This window comes from Galeopterus variegatus, unplaced genomic scaffold (assembly GCF_000696425.1).
Source record: "Galeopterus variegatus unplaced genomic scaffold, G_variegatus-3.0.2 Scaffold4091, whole genome shotgun sequence".
NCBI lineage: Eukaryota > Metazoa > Chordata > Mammalia > Dermoptera > Cynocephalidae > Galeopterus > Galeopterus variegatus.
The window spans coordinates 33,162-48,321 of NW_007730202.1; the positions used below are offsets into that span (position 1 = coordinate 33,162).

At 37.3% G+C, this 15,160-nt stretch overlaps 2 protein-coding genes across 2 annotated transcripts in view; one reads left to right on the plus strand and one right to left on the minus strand.

The window, feature by feature from the left end:
- GLMN (glomulin, FKBP associated protein) overlaps positions 1-3,985 on the minus strand; it is a gene marked incomplete at its 3' end in the record, with an annotated part of 28,345 nt that extends 24,360 nt beyond the window's left edge. The window contains exons 1-2 of the mRNA XM_008586733.1: positions 3,947-3,985; positions 3,394-3,519 (exon numbers count right to left, since the gene is read on the minus strand). Coding sequence (XP_008584955.1) covers positions 3,394-3,519; positions 3,947-3,985 — 165 coding nt within the window. The remainder of the gene's footprint in view (positions 1-3,393; positions 3,520-3,946) is intronic.
- Positions 3,986-5,031: 1,046 nt separating this feature from the next.
- RPAP2 (RNA polymerase II associated protein 2) overlaps positions 5,032-15,160 on the plus strand; it is an 84,047-nt gene continuing 73,918 nt past the window's right edge. Inside the window, exons 1-6 of the mRNA XM_008586734.1 lie at positions 5,032-5,297; positions 5,787-5,864; positions 9,599-9,713; positions 11,327-11,425; positions 11,628-11,693; positions 14,826-14,914. Of these exons, the coding sequence (XP_008584956.1) occupies positions 5,032-5,297; positions 5,787-5,864; positions 9,599-9,713; positions 11,327-11,425; positions 11,628-11,693; positions 14,826-14,914 (713 nt within the window). The remainder of the gene's footprint in view (positions 5,298-5,786; positions 5,865-9,598; positions 9,714-11,326; positions 11,426-11,627; positions 11,694-14,825; positions 14,915-15,160) is intronic.

Sequence of the window (15,160 nt, forward strand, 5' to 3'; positions counted from 1 at the left end):
GGCGCACTATCCAGTGCGCCACCGGGCCGGCCCAAAGCTACTGATTTTCAAAATTATCAACAATATACTCTACTTCTCTGGCCTGCTTTGTAAGTCAACTCATCAGTATTTACCAAGCATATACTATATAATACTCTAGGCACTAGAAATAAAGCAAGAAAAACATCAGATAAGATCAGATCTTTATCCTCATGGAGTATACAGTCAGCTCATTCTTAAAAAAACAATCTATGAAGAGGACAAAACTGCAAATATAGTACCTCCTCCTGACCCCAGCCTTGTAAGATAATAAAGGTAGAGTAAGAGGTATAGCAAGAGAATCATCATCTCCATCTGGAGAACGCAGGAGAGGCTTCCCAGAAGAGGCAATGACTAAGCTAAGGCTTGCTGGAGAAACAGAGAAATGGGTCAGGCACAGATAGGTGGAAAACATATTCAGGGCTCTGAAACAGCAATGTGTAAAGGTATATGAGGCTTAACATGTCCTGAAGAACTATCAACAGAGTATGTTGGGGTATGTGAACAGATCACAAAAGAGGAAATACTACCTGTTCACATCTTTGCTCATTTATTGTCTTATCAATGTGCGTGTACTCCTTATATGTTAATGTTAACTTAGTTGTATTTATGACAAATAATTATTTGCTTTTTGGTTGTCTTTATTTTTTATATAGCCAAATATAGTAATTTTTTCCTTTGATCCCTCTTCAACTGCTTTTAGGCCTAAAATAAATTTCTAAACACTTATAAACCTTCATTTGATTTTTTAAAAAATTACATTTTAGTATGTCATTCACAAGCTTTTGCATTATGGTTACCATGAAGCTTACAAAAAACATGTTATAGTTATAACAGCTTATGTTAGACTAATAACAACTTTGATATCTAAGAAAAAAGAAAGAACCAAAGCTGACTCTATACTTTGGCATCATTCCTCCATGACTTTTTGACATTTTGTTGTTTCAAGTTACATCTTTTAATTTAATAGTAAATCTTGATCAATCTTGATAGTGTCACCTGGCAAGAAAATTAAGTTATAGTTTTAAACACTTGTCTTATGAATATATGCACTTTGCAGTTAGCAGACCACACATTACAAAATTGATGCTCAACCTATTAAGACTAAGCCTCACTATGCTTAAATCTATCCCATTAGCTAATTAGGAGCATGCTAAAAATAAAACATTCAAGGACCCAATGCTTGAAGAACAACATGATTATACTTCCCTTCTCCCTTTGCCTCACTGATGCAGTGCTGACCTCATCTCCTTGGCAGGCCTCTTCCTCTCTACCTGTTCCTTAAATTCCTCATGACAGATCCTGGGCCTCTTCTCTTCTGCCCCTTTTCTGTGAACTCAGGCTAATTCTTTTTTTTTCCCCTCAGTGCTTCAATTACCTAATCTTTAATAGTCATGCACAAATCTTTTTAACTTCTTATTTCTCTACTGAGCTCAAAACCTTACTTTCCAATTGCCTGCTGCATCTTAAACTCAAAATTTCTAAGTCAACTCATTTGTTTTCCTTCAGGAAACTTTCTCCTCTACTTTGGTTGACTTTTTCTGTTGAGGAAATCATATAATATCCTTTAAGAAGCCAGAAATCCAGCCATCTTTGACGCCTCACTCTCTCTCACCCCCAGGATCAATAAATCCCTTCTATTCTACTCTAAAACTTGCCTGCAAATGCTACACAGTGGTAACCAGAAATAGAGCAGTATGGTTAAGAGCTCTGAAACCAGGCTACACAGGTCTGAATGCTAGATTCAAATAAAAGCTGAGTGGGCTAGTTATTTAACCTTTCAATGATTGTTTCCTTACCTAGAAAATGAACTTAATAGTAGTACCTATTTTATGGGATAATGAAGAGGCTAAATAGGTGAATAGATGTAAAGCATTTAAAAGAGCATTTGGTACATAGTAAATACAGTCATGCCCCACATAAGGACATATCAGTTAACTGACTACCTATATGACAGTGGTCCCATAAAATTATAATGGATCTGAAAAATTCCTATTCCCTACTGATGTCATAGATGTCCTAATATCACAGTGTGTCATAGAAAACAGTATTATGTTTTCTATGTTTAGATACACAAATATTTACCATTGTGTTACAATTGCCTATAGCTCATAGAAAACAGTATTATGTTTTCTATGTTTAGATACACAAATATTTACCATTGTGTTACAATTGCCTATAGCATTCAGTACAGTAACATGCTGTACAGGTTTGTAGCCTAGAAGCAAAAGGCTATACCATATAGCCTAGGTGTACAGTAGGCTATACCATCTAAATTTGTGTAGCTATATTCTATGATGTTTGCACATGACAAAATCACCTAATGAAAATGTATCCCCATTGGATGCATGACTGTACTCAATAAAAACTAGTTTTCATTAATTTTATTATTATTAACTAAAAACTAGGTACTCTCAAAGGTTATCCTTTGAGAAAGCAACTGGTAAAAATCAATAAGAGTTAAAAAAAGATGAGATCTATTTGAGGCTACAAAGATATCATAAACACATATCAAAAACAAAATTAAATAAAATGTCCTAATTTTTCGGATAAAAAATAAAAAAGGGATAATTCTACAATAATGAGATTAAAGAGTTTTAGAAAACCCCCAAATCCAATCACGGTACCCTGGACAGAATCACAGGCCAGCATGACTAGATTGTGATACCAACAAAGAAAAATTCTGTATTAATAAATGGCATTATAAATGAAGTGTATTCCTAGGAAGATGATGGTTTTCCTTATACTCATAATAAGGGAAATCCAAAGACAAAATTGGGTAATGTGTTACTAACAAGGTGTCCCACGAAAAAATTGTTCCTGATCCACAAATAAGATCCTTTCTCATTATGAAGAGTGATTTCTGAGACTGTGGTAGCTGAATGATACTGGCCTATAAAGTCATCCAACTCTTCCCCGTTCTGATTCTATGCACACAATATATTGTTTTACTTAAAATTTAGTTTTACATACACATCTGGCTGGAGGAGAATGGGCTGATGACCAAAAATGAGTATCTAGCCTGATATTTATATTTCTCAATGTAAATTAATAATTCAAATGCTACTTTTTGATCCCCTAAACCAGAAGTAATCCAGTTCCTTTTAAAGCCCTTTATTGATACTTCAACTACAGCACTTATTTCATTTATTCTGACTCGTTATTGCTAGTGGTTTACATGTTTATCCCTTCCAGCAGACTGTGAGCATCTTAATATGTATGAATACTCCTAATTCCTTTTTTGTTTTCTACAAATTTTCTACTGTGGAAATTTAAGTTGATTCTTAAATGTCTGATGGATAAATGAATGGATGAATAGCATCATGTGATTATTCTCTTCCCAAGACTGAAAAGTAACACAAAGATTGTACTTACCTTATTCTTTTCATTTTGAATAACTTCTAATAACTGATCTATGTGCCCTTCTTCTATGCATCTTTGGCCTGCTAACTGAAATAGGCCAAAATCTTCTTCTTTAAAGTCCTGTTCTTCTAGGATTTGCTGGCAAAAACAAAACAAACAAAAACCAAACACATATGCAAATAAAAATTCAATATAATAATATCTTCATTTATTCCTCTGAAAAAAAAGAAATCTGTTTAAATTTTAGATAAATTGCTCATAAATACATACATTAAAAATAGGATTACCCTAATAAACACCTTAATGAATGATCTTGAAATCCACTGTACCAAAGAAATCTACAAAAAGGATCGATATTAAAATGTAAAAGATTATTTAGACAAGTACGTCACTTGAAGAAATAATTTAATCTGTTTACCGTCCTTACGCTGTTGACTGGTCTAACAAAGCAGGGATTAAAGAAGATAAGCAATTTGAGAGGCAACAAATGTAATTAAATATAATCTATGCCCTTCCCATATTTTGAATGGTATTTAATCTTACAAAAGAAAAAAAAATTACTTACACATCTCTGTATTATGGATTTAAGTTCCTCCACAGCCATTTCTAGTTATTTTTCCTCGTTTTGATGCTGAAATATACTAATAGAAAACACACTGATATTACATTTAAGTATTCATAAGTTATATTTCATTCTGATGAATTATTAGTAAACACAATAAAGAAAATGTAAACTTTTAAAGTCGAAATGTTATTACTGAATTTAGTATGTTACCCTAAGAAAATTAAGTGTTTTTTTAAAGCCCTTATGGCATCTTTTTTACTCTAAGCATCTTTTAAATTTCCTAGGAGTTTTGAAAAATACCTTAAAGGAAACAAAACAAAACAAAACCCTCCAGAGCACTTCCAAGAGGCTAGGCAAATACGAACCAAAGGGTAAAAAGGCAAAATATTTCTTTTCTGAAAAAAATTTTCCAAAAGGTGGGCCTGAAATCAGAACTCTAATTATTACAGGGCTTTTTAAAATTTTTTAACGTCCCACTTGACAAAAATTGGGGTGCAACACAACTAACACACCCAGGGGGGGTGAAGGTTCAGGTGCCCTCCATCCCATTTCCCTCCAGGAGTTGCAGTCCCCAAAGCAATCAGTCTAGTCGGTGAAATCCCCATGTCAGACTGAGACAAGGCAATCGGCGGCCGTCGGGGGAACACCGTCCCGCTCCCGCGGACCGTGGTCTTTCCCGGCGGGAAGGCTCGGCCCCACGCCCGCAGCAGTAAGCGCGGATCAGCCCGGTCCTCACGGCAGCGTGCGGGCGGGCGGCATCCAGAGGAAGCCATTTCCCCCGATTCCTGCTCGTCCAGGCTTCGGGCCCCACCACCGCTGGACCTGTTCGGCCCGAGGCGCCCGTTCCTCCGCGGCTCACCGCCCACCGATAGCCTCGGCCGCCCCGGACCGAGCGGCGGGTCCACTTACCGGCCAGACCTCCGGCCCCTCGCTGTCCCTCCACCGCCTCCTCCGGCCGCGTAGGCCGCTCTCCCGGCCCCGCCCCGGCCCGCCCCGGCCGGGTCCGCCCAGCACTGCGCGAAGAGAGGCGGAGCCTCCCGGGGAGACGCCGGAGCCGGCCCCTCACCTACTGACGACGAGTCCAGATGGCTGACTCTACTGGGCCGCGGGCTTCTGGCCACAAGGCCCGGGCTCCCCGCGCCTCCCGAAAAGCCGCAGGTAGGAACAAGGGCCTCTTCCCATGTTTGGACCCTGAGAACTGGATCCGGACCGAGTTCGAGACCGAGGCGCTGGGGGCGCCCCCGAAGGCTGCCCCGGGGGAGGAGGTCTCCGGGATAGGGAAGGCCAAGAGCTTCCCACCGCCGTCCTCGCGCCTTCTGGGAAAGACAGCTCTGCACGAGTTTCCCCCAGCGTGAGCTATGGCCCCAGCTTCTGTGGGAAAGAGCAGTGGAGGTGCTAGGGCCCCGGGGTGGGGGTCCTCAGGATGGGCAGGTGACCTGGGGCAGCGCTGGCATGCCGCGCGCGGCTGGTCTTGAACCTAGGACCCGTCCTCCTTCCACATTGCTTTGGTATCCGGTTCTCTAAGGTGTAGGACTCCCCTCTTGCCCCGGGAGCGAACATTTGGGGAGACGGAGAGAGGTTTCCCCTAAAAGTACCCAGGTCTCAGATATTCAGGAGTTCTTAATTAAGCAAGCAACTATGATACCCGAGAAAATTCAATCCCAAAAGAGATACATTTTAACCAAGAAAAATTAGGGAATAATCAATTTACAAATACAAATTGGATTCCCTTCCTATTTGATTTTGATTTACACACAGGATTGGAATTAAGATTTGCAGAAAAAAAAGAAAAGATGGCCTACAGTATGTTTGGGCAGGATTCTACCCTGTTTTTCTGTAGACTTGACCTACTGGTTTTATTTTTAATTGTAGGTACTAAACAGACAAGTGCCTTGAAACAAGAAGATGCTTCCAAAAGGTATGAGAATTCCTTGGTCAACTGCATTCACTTACTTATTTATCTCGTAATAGTTGAGCCAATTTTTTTTTTTCTTTTTTGACTTTTTTCGTGACCGGTAACAGGATCGCAACCCTCGGTGTCGCGCCCGCACAGCGCTCAACCAGTGAGCAGACTGGTCTCTATATGGGATCCGAGCCCCGTGGCGCTCTCAAGCGCCGCACTCTACCGAGTGCACCACCAGGCTGGCCCAAGCCAATTTTAAAAACAATAATGGGTACTTTTTTTTTTTAGAGAAAATGATTATGAGAGGGAAGGGATAAATCTAGGAAGCAGTATAAATTCTCACATAGACTGTTACATTCCTATACTCCAGGCTTTAGGAAAACCCACCTAAAGGCTCTTAGACTGCTGGTGAAAGTATGAGTATCTGTAGAAAGGTGTCTGTGGGAACAGACATTCCTGAGTTAACCAGGTGCTCCTTTTCCACCTCTTCAGGGACGCTCTCTTTTTGTTGCTTTATACACCAGAGACTCACTGTCCAAGTTTTTCTCTTTATCACTCCAAGAAACCTTTTCTTTTTTTTTTTTCTTTGTTACATCAAGTCCAGATTTTCATCAAATGTCTCTTGGCTTCTAAAAACGCAAGATATCATCTCATGTCACAAAAGGTTTCTAGGAGTAGTTGTGGAGGGGAGTGACCCTCTGTAAATTTATTCCAACTAAAAAATACTTCTACATTCAACCCAGGTGTAGTGGATTGAATCGTGTCCCCACCAAAACTCCATGAAGCTTGAATTGTGTCCCCAAGTTTTATGTATTGGAAACTTAGCCTCCACTGTGACTGTTAAGAGGGTGGGAAATCCTATCGTGGTAATTGAAAGGTGAGGCCTTGAAGAGGTCATTGGATTGTAGCGCCATGCCATAGTGAATGGATTAAAAATGGTGGTCAGGGGCATGTTTCTGAGAGCTTTAAAAGAAAAGGAGAGTCTGTCTCTCTCTCTTGCTCCCTCTGCTTCCACCGTCTTGCAATGTGAGACCCCTGAGTCACTGTTGCTACCACCAGATGGACTTTGGACTTCCCAGCCTCAAAAACTGTAAGCAATAAATGATTTTCTTTATAAATCACCCAGTTTCAGGTGTTCTGTTATAGCAACACAAAACGGACTAATATACCAGGTGAATACTATCAAGACAGACATTGAAGAGATTTGCAAAAATATAAAACAATTCCATTCTTCTCATTAATTTTTTCATTTAAAAATATTATTAACATGTAATGGGTTAATTATTATTGATAAGTAAATGCTTTTAAAATTTCTCAGTTTCAATCCTGTTAACCCAAATAACAAACAGAGAGGCTCTCTAAAAAGAAAAATGAGTTTAATTGGAGTATTTAAATGAGTATCATTGCAGTGGGAATACTCATGCTATAGTAAACTGCGTGCTTATTCAGGGATGTAAAGAAAGAGAGTTTTGAAGGTAGAGTGATGGAGGATTACGTAATTGTTTTGGCATAATTATCCTTGGCTACAAGGATCAATAACAAGGATGATGCCAGTTTGAGGGTGGACACACAGTTTCTGGACACATGTCCTCACAGAAGTACTTTTGGTTAACGTTGCAATGGCCTCTGTGCAAGGTTGTGCTTTTGCAGAGTCCTTTGTGGTAATTTTTGTTATCAGTCATTAGTGCCTGAGACCCTCCTTTTATGGCCTTCCCCAGCTCTATTTGTCAGGGTTTTTTTTTAACACAAGCAACTCTATTTTGACCCTGACAACTTTCATAATCTTAATTGTATAAATATTCACAGTTATAATCCACGTAAGCAAATGCCCTATTTTTTTTTTTTTTTAAAGATGACCAGTAAGGGGATCTTAACTCTTGACTTGGTGTTGTCAGCACCACGCTCCCCCAGTGAGCAAACCGGCCATCCCTATATGGGATCTGAACCTGTGGCCTTGGTGTTATCAGCACCACACTCTCCCGAGTGAGCCACGGGCCGGTCCCAAATGCTCTAATTTTAAGAGTATAAAGGAGTACTGAGACCAGAAAGTTTGAGAACTGCTCCTTCATACCACACAACCTATCATCATTTGGGACAGACGGCAGTAATGAGACAAGGCTGTCCATAGGAAGCTACTGTAGATATCTGTCATTAAGAGGAGTGTGGCTGCAGTTTGAGACAGTTGATGGCTTGAGTCAGTAATTCCTTAGTGCAGGTTGTGTACTGATCTTACTACATGACACAGCTTTTATTGGTAGGCAACAAAATGGGAAAAATAAAATGAGATTTTTATGAAGCTAAATGTATTCAGTATAAAGAACTGCAATTTAACCTGTGTTCATGTCTTTTATACTTCCTTGATATAAAAATGGCCTTTATGAAATGATGAGGGAATAGGTGTTAGTAGCAAAATGCTTTGTTTTAAAATCCCTACTTGGCAAAATTGTGTCAGTCCTTCAAATTGTTTTTGTAGAACATATTTCTCCAAGCAAGGAGTTAGAGTCTAAAGTTTTGGAAGTCAGTGAAGGTAGGAAGGAAAGGTGAGCGCATTCTTGGTCCAGATGTAAGAGCCAAGTCAAGGTTCAGGAGGCCAAAAAGGTAGTTCTGGTAGGCAAGTGGAAACCAGTGCAGGAAAGGAGCAAGTAAGTTACCAAGATGGCTGATATCTTTGGTCCTATGGCATTGATTTTTCAACCCTGTTGAACAGTAAGATTATCTGTGTGCTTTTAAGAAAATAGCAGTAACCATGCCCCATCCTCAGAGATTCTGATTTAATTAGTCTGCAATGGTTCCTGGACATGGTATCATTTTTTTAAATCTCAGGTGATCCTAATGTGCACCTGGGACTGAGAATCACTGTCATAGAGGCCATTGTTTGATCAGCCAGCCTCTGCTTTTAAGTTCCATGACGTGTGGAGGACAGCAAATCTCAGGTGATCCTAATGTGCACCTGGGACTGAGAATCACTGTCCTAGAGGCCATTGTTTGATCAGCCAGCCTCTGCTTTTAAGTTCCATGACGTGTGGAGGACAGCAAAGGCACACCAAGTCCCTCTGGTGACAAGGATAAGCCCTCCTAGGAAGAGTTTTATTTTCCTAAACCACACATTCTTATCAATATATTTGTTTAACAAGACTTCACAATAAGAGTCAATAAATGCTTCTTTGCAAATATGACTATCCTGTCAAACTAAGCTATCAGTTAACTTTTGAGACTTGACACAAATTTTAACTTACAAGAACAGTTGAAGTTGTCTTTTTCCCTCTCTAATCTTTTCTGATTATTGGCTCCTGATCTGAGGAAAAAGCCTTCCTTTTTAGGTACCTACAGGAGTGATAGAGTATAAACTCTCACTGGCAAAAAAAGTTTCACCTCATTTTCTTCCTATAGAAGTATCTTAAATGCTTCCTTGTGCTCTGAGCCCTGGAAATAAACCTGTTACGGCAGACTTCTGTGTATGCAGGGGAACAAGTGGCTTGTTTTCTTTTTGAAAAGTATTGGATCAAAAGTAACAGCATTAAAAAAATACAGATTTTGGACTTTTTGGGGGGGTTTTTTTGGTTTGTTTTTTTGGCTGGCTGGTACAGGGATCAAACCCTGGACCTCCATGTTATCAGCACCACACTCAAAAAATAAAAATTTAATTTAAGTGGCAAAATAGTGAGTTAGGTTAGTGTTGTATTTTATAACATGGGCTATTGGGCATGATGAAGTTTGTAAGCAAATTAACTTTCTCATTGAAATTTTAGGAAAGCAGAACTAGAAGCAGCTGTGAAAAAGAAGATTGAATTTGAAAGAAAAGCTCTGCATATTGTTGAGCAGCTTTTAGAAGAGAATATTACAGAAGAATTCCTAATGGAGTGTGTATGTGTTAAGTTGACAAATTATTAGTTTTATGTATAATGTCTTTTGATCTGTGTAACATGTAATTTCTTTGCATTACTTAAATCTTGGAACCTGTTCTCAGTCATTAGATGCCGGTAACGTTATATAATTTTTGCATTTTAAAATAATCAACTATCATACATTCTTTGTTGTATAATGACTTTAAAATGTACTAATGAAAACAACAAGTACACAGCAAGGTGACTATAGTTAATAATAATGTATCGTGTATTTTAGAATTAGTAAAAGGGTGGATTTTAAATGTTGTCACCACAAAGAAATGGTAAGTATCCGAGGTGATGGATATGTTAAGTGGCCTGATTTGCTCGTTCCACAATGTATACATGTATCAAAACATCACATTGTACCCCATAAATATATACAATTATTATTTGTCAATTAAAAAGAAAAAAAAGAAAAAGAACAAGCTTATTTTACCCCTTAGTTTTACTTTTAGACAGTCTGCTAATATCACTTGATTTTCCTCACTTTGCATTAGTGATCACAATGTCAGTTTCCTATATTCTGTGTGTTGTGCTATTTTAAGGTGCAGAATATTATTATTTTTATTAATGTAATTCGATTAATTTTGATATTTTAAAAACCTGAAATATAGATCATTTATGACAGCATAAAAGAATTATAATTCTGCATTAAGAAATTCTTTTGTTTTTTTTAAACAGCTTTATTGCATTAAAATTTGAATGGAAATTTCTCTATGTGCTCATAATCCTTAAGAGAAAGAATTAAAACTCAGAGCTTCTGTTGCAAAAATAATTTTTAGTGTGGTTCAGAGATTTTTCTAATGAAGAAGAATATGATCATGACAGTATTTAAATTGATATAGAAAACTACATCAGAAGGTACAAGCATTATGACACTCAAGAAGACAAAGACAAATCAGAAATGCTTCATTTGAAACAAAAAACTTAATCACTCTCAATAAAAAGTATTTCAGTCTCTCTGAAAACAGAAAAACATGTTCAAAAAGATCTCAAAGTTATGAAACAAGAGTTGATATTATTTGAACATAAAGATGTCAAAGGAAAATATTTGCTGTTAACTTTTAACCATCACCTCACCACTCTGTACAGTTTTTTCAAAAGTAGGAAGATCTTGCACAAAAATTTGTTCAGTAGTCACAGTGATACCTTTGCTATACTTTGTTTTTTAGGAGTACTATTTTTTAAATATGTAAAGGTTTATTTTATTACATTATAGGTTTAGTTTATTTTTAAAATAAAAGATACTATCATCATTTAGCTTTGGTTTAGCTATAGCACTGCTTTTTCCTCCTGTCTCAGAATTATTTCATAATCTATATAATCTACAAAGATGCACAGTCTACTGTAGCAGAAGTTTTTATTTTTGTTTATAATAATCAGTAACATTTTTTGAGCACTTACTCTCTGTCAGGCTCTTCTCTAAGTGCTTTTCCTTTATTTTCTCCTCTAATTCTAACCTTAAACTTATCATATAGCTACTATTGTTATTCCGGTGTTTTCAGATGAGATCAATAAGGCTTAGAGAGGTGATAATGAGTGAACTTTTCCATTAATCTGGGAGGAAATGTCCCTCTCATTTCTTTACAGGGGAAGTTCATCACACCTGCTCACTACAGTGATATTGTGGAAGAACGTTCTATTGTCAAATTCTGTGGTTATCCTTTATGTCAGAAGAGGCTGGGAATTGTAAGTAACTAATTTTTTTTAAATATAGGCTTTTATTTTTTTTATTTAGTAAAATATTTTGTAGAAAGAACAAGAACTGAAACCTGAGGTCATGAACTAATGACATGGGTTGGCCAAAGATATGATATGTAGATGACTTAATCTTATAAAGTTCATGTTTATTACTTGGATTCTTTTGCAAGCTATACTTTCTTTTCTTTAGGTACCAAAACAGAAATATAAAATTTCTACCAAAAACAATAAAGTCTATGATATTACTGAAAGAAAGGTAAGTTTAAAGGCTATTTTCAATGTGGCAGTTAATTTTTAATGATACTAAATAGAATTCTAAAAATGACTGTGTAAAATCTTCCCTGTTAGAAAATAACCATGTTAAAAGTTTGGTTTGAGGGCCGGCCCGGTGGCGCACTGCTACAGTGCGCCGCTTGGGAGCGTGGAGGCACTCCCGCCGCTTCCCTGTTAGAAAATAACCATGTTAAAACTTTGGTTTGAGGGCCGGCCCGGTGGCGCACTGCTACAGTGCGCCGCTTGGGAGCGTGGAGGCGCTCCCGATATGGAGTCTGGTACATTGTATGTATGGGGAATGTGTGCAGCAATGTAAACATTCATGTGAGCTATATTTCCCTTTTAATTTCTTCCCAGCTGGTATCAACAGAAATGGATGGAATGAGCAGAGATACCCAAAGAAAAACAAGAGGTGATTCTTGCTCCCCCCCCAAAAATACAAACAGACCATCCACCTAACAACTAACTAAACACCTTTTATTTTTTAAAGGAAAAGCAGATTTTTAAAAAGGCTCATAATTCATTTTTTTGAACTATGCTTAGCTAATACTTCATATATTAAGATGCTTAGTGAATATCCAAGTTTTGTTCTTACAAAACTGATCTTAAGGGGCCGGCCCGGTGGCGCACTGCTACAGTGCGCCGCTTGGGAGCGTGGAGGCACTCCCGCCGAGGGTTCGGATCCCACATACAGACCGGCCGCTCACTGGCTGAGCGAGGTGCGGGAGCAACACCGAGGGTTGCGATCCCGTTGCCGGTCCCGGTCCAGTACGGGCACGACACTGAGGGTTGCAATCCGTTGCTGGTCACGAAAAAAGACAAAAAGGAAAAAAAAAAAAAAGTTTGGTTTGATTTGTAAATATTTCAATCAAGTATTAAAAAGTTCTTCACTTGAGCTATAATTAAAATTTGCACATTTAAAAATTGAAAGTGCATATTGGCAAAAATCTAGGCAAGTAAATCATGGAACAGAATGGAGAGCCAGTAATAGACACTGCATAGGTGGACACTTGATATATGGCAAAGAGAGTATTGTAGATCAGTGGAGGAATGGATGGATTTTTTTATAAATAGTACTGGCACAATTAGTTATCCAGGTGGAAAAAATGAAAACTGACCCCTATCTAGGTCTACATACAAAGATCAATTTTAGGTAAAGTTCTAAATGTTAATGGCAAACCATTGTACTGGGGGTGCATCTGGTTAGGGCCTTGTTCTTGGTGGGGACTGTCTACATAGTCCCATGGAGACACAGGCAATCATATTTTGAGGGCTGGGCAAGAGCACTTTTTCGTGCTCACTTACTCTCCTTATAAAGCCCCCAGTCTACTATCTTATAGCCCAATAAACCATTAACCCATTACTCCATGAGTGGATTAACCAATTCATGAGAGCATAGTCTTCAGGATCCAATCACCTCTAAAGGCCCATCTTTCAAATACCATATTGGGAATTAAGCTCCAGCATGAGCTTGCGGGGACATTTGACCCATAGCAAATATAAACCTGAAGTAGAATTTCTTAAATAAGACAAAAAATTTTAGACCATAGAAGAAAAGCTGATAAATTTTTCTACATTAAAATTTAAAACTTTTTTTCTCAGAAGTTTCCAAAAAAGAGTGAATAGATAAGTCACAAATCAAAAGAAGTTATATTTCCCACATATAACTGACCACAGATTCATATTGAGAATATACAATTTATAAGAAAAAGAGAGACAAACTAATAGAAAAATATTACACAAGGAACTTGAATGACTAACAAACATGAAAAGATGCTTAATCTTATCAATAATGAAGGAAATGGCAAATAACAACACAATGAGCTATATTTTTACAGCCTCCAAAGTAGCGAAATTACAAAAACCTAACAATATTAGGAACTCTATATTGCTGCTTGTAATAAGAATTGGTACAAACTTCATGAGAAACTGTTTGGCATTTATCTAGTAAAGTCAACTTCGCACTTTATTTATGACTGACGTTTTCAATTTCTTCATATATACCCTAAGGAAATTCTTATCCATGTGCACCAGTATATATGTATAAGAATGTTCATAGCTGGATAAACAAAATGCGGAATATACATGCAATGGAATATTATTCAGCCTTGAAAAGGAAGGGAATTCTGACACATGCTACAATATGGATGAACTTTGATGACATAATGGCTAAATGAAAAAATCCAACAAAAACCAGATATTGTATGATTTCACTTATATGAGGTACTTAGAGTAGTCAGATTCATAGAGACAGAATGTTGAATGGTGATCACCAAGGGAGGTGGAAAGGGGAGTTATTGTTTAATGGGTATAGAATTTTAGTTTTGTAAGATGGAAAGAATTCTAAACATGAATGGTGGTAAAGGTTGCATAACAATGTGAAGGTACTTAATGCCATTGAACTGTGCACTTAAAAATGGTTAAGATGATAAGTTTTATATTCCATGTATTTTACTACAATTTAAAACATTTTCAGTTGTAAAAAAAATGTTCATAGTGACATTGTAGTGATAGCAAAAAAATTAAGAAACAACTCAGTTGTCTGTAAACAGTAAAGTGTAATATACTAACACAAGGGAATGTAATTCACAGTGAAAACGAATAAGCTACAACTACATGAATGAATCTTAAAAACGTGAAGTAATAAGAATATATAAAAATATGATTCCATTTAGATAAAGTTTAAAAATAGGCATAATATTCACAGTGAAAACGAATAAGCTACAACTACATGAATGAATCTTAAAAACATGAAGTAATAAGAATATATAAAAATATGATTCCATTTAGATAAAGTTTAAAAATAGGCATAACTGAACGATATGTTTTATACAGACGTGTACATAGGTGGTAAATCTAAAGAAGAGCAAGGGAATGATGAACACCTAGTTTATGGTGGTGATCACCTCTGGGGAGTGCAGAGGGCAATGCAGCGGGGGAGGGGCACATAGAGGCCTCCAAAGGTACTGGACCTTATTTCTGACCTTGGGTGGTAAATTGGTGGGTTTTCATTTTATTCTTTGACGTACATATTTATCTTTTTTTATACTCTCTTTTGTATATAGGTTATGTTTCACAATAAGAAACGAAATTAGTTTTAAAATGTTCTTTTCAGTCTTTTTGCAGCAACTTTTGTTATCGAGCATCCAAGTTTTTTGAAGCACAAATTCCCAAAACTCCAGTATGGGTTCGAGAAGAAGAAAGGTAATTTAAGTCATTATGTATACACATTTGTTCATATATTCTAATAATTTTTTCTGTTTTTTGAGATAGGCTTAGAGTAGACCTCGCTTTAAGTAGAATGTTATCATTTTACACACTTTGTGGAGAAATAGTTATATTTTAAGCATAGCTTTTAAGGATTTTACACTTAAAAGTGAGAAAATTCAGTCTTACAAATGTTATTTGCCTTCTGTTTTTTTAGCTTTAGTCACAAAACTGGAACTTTAA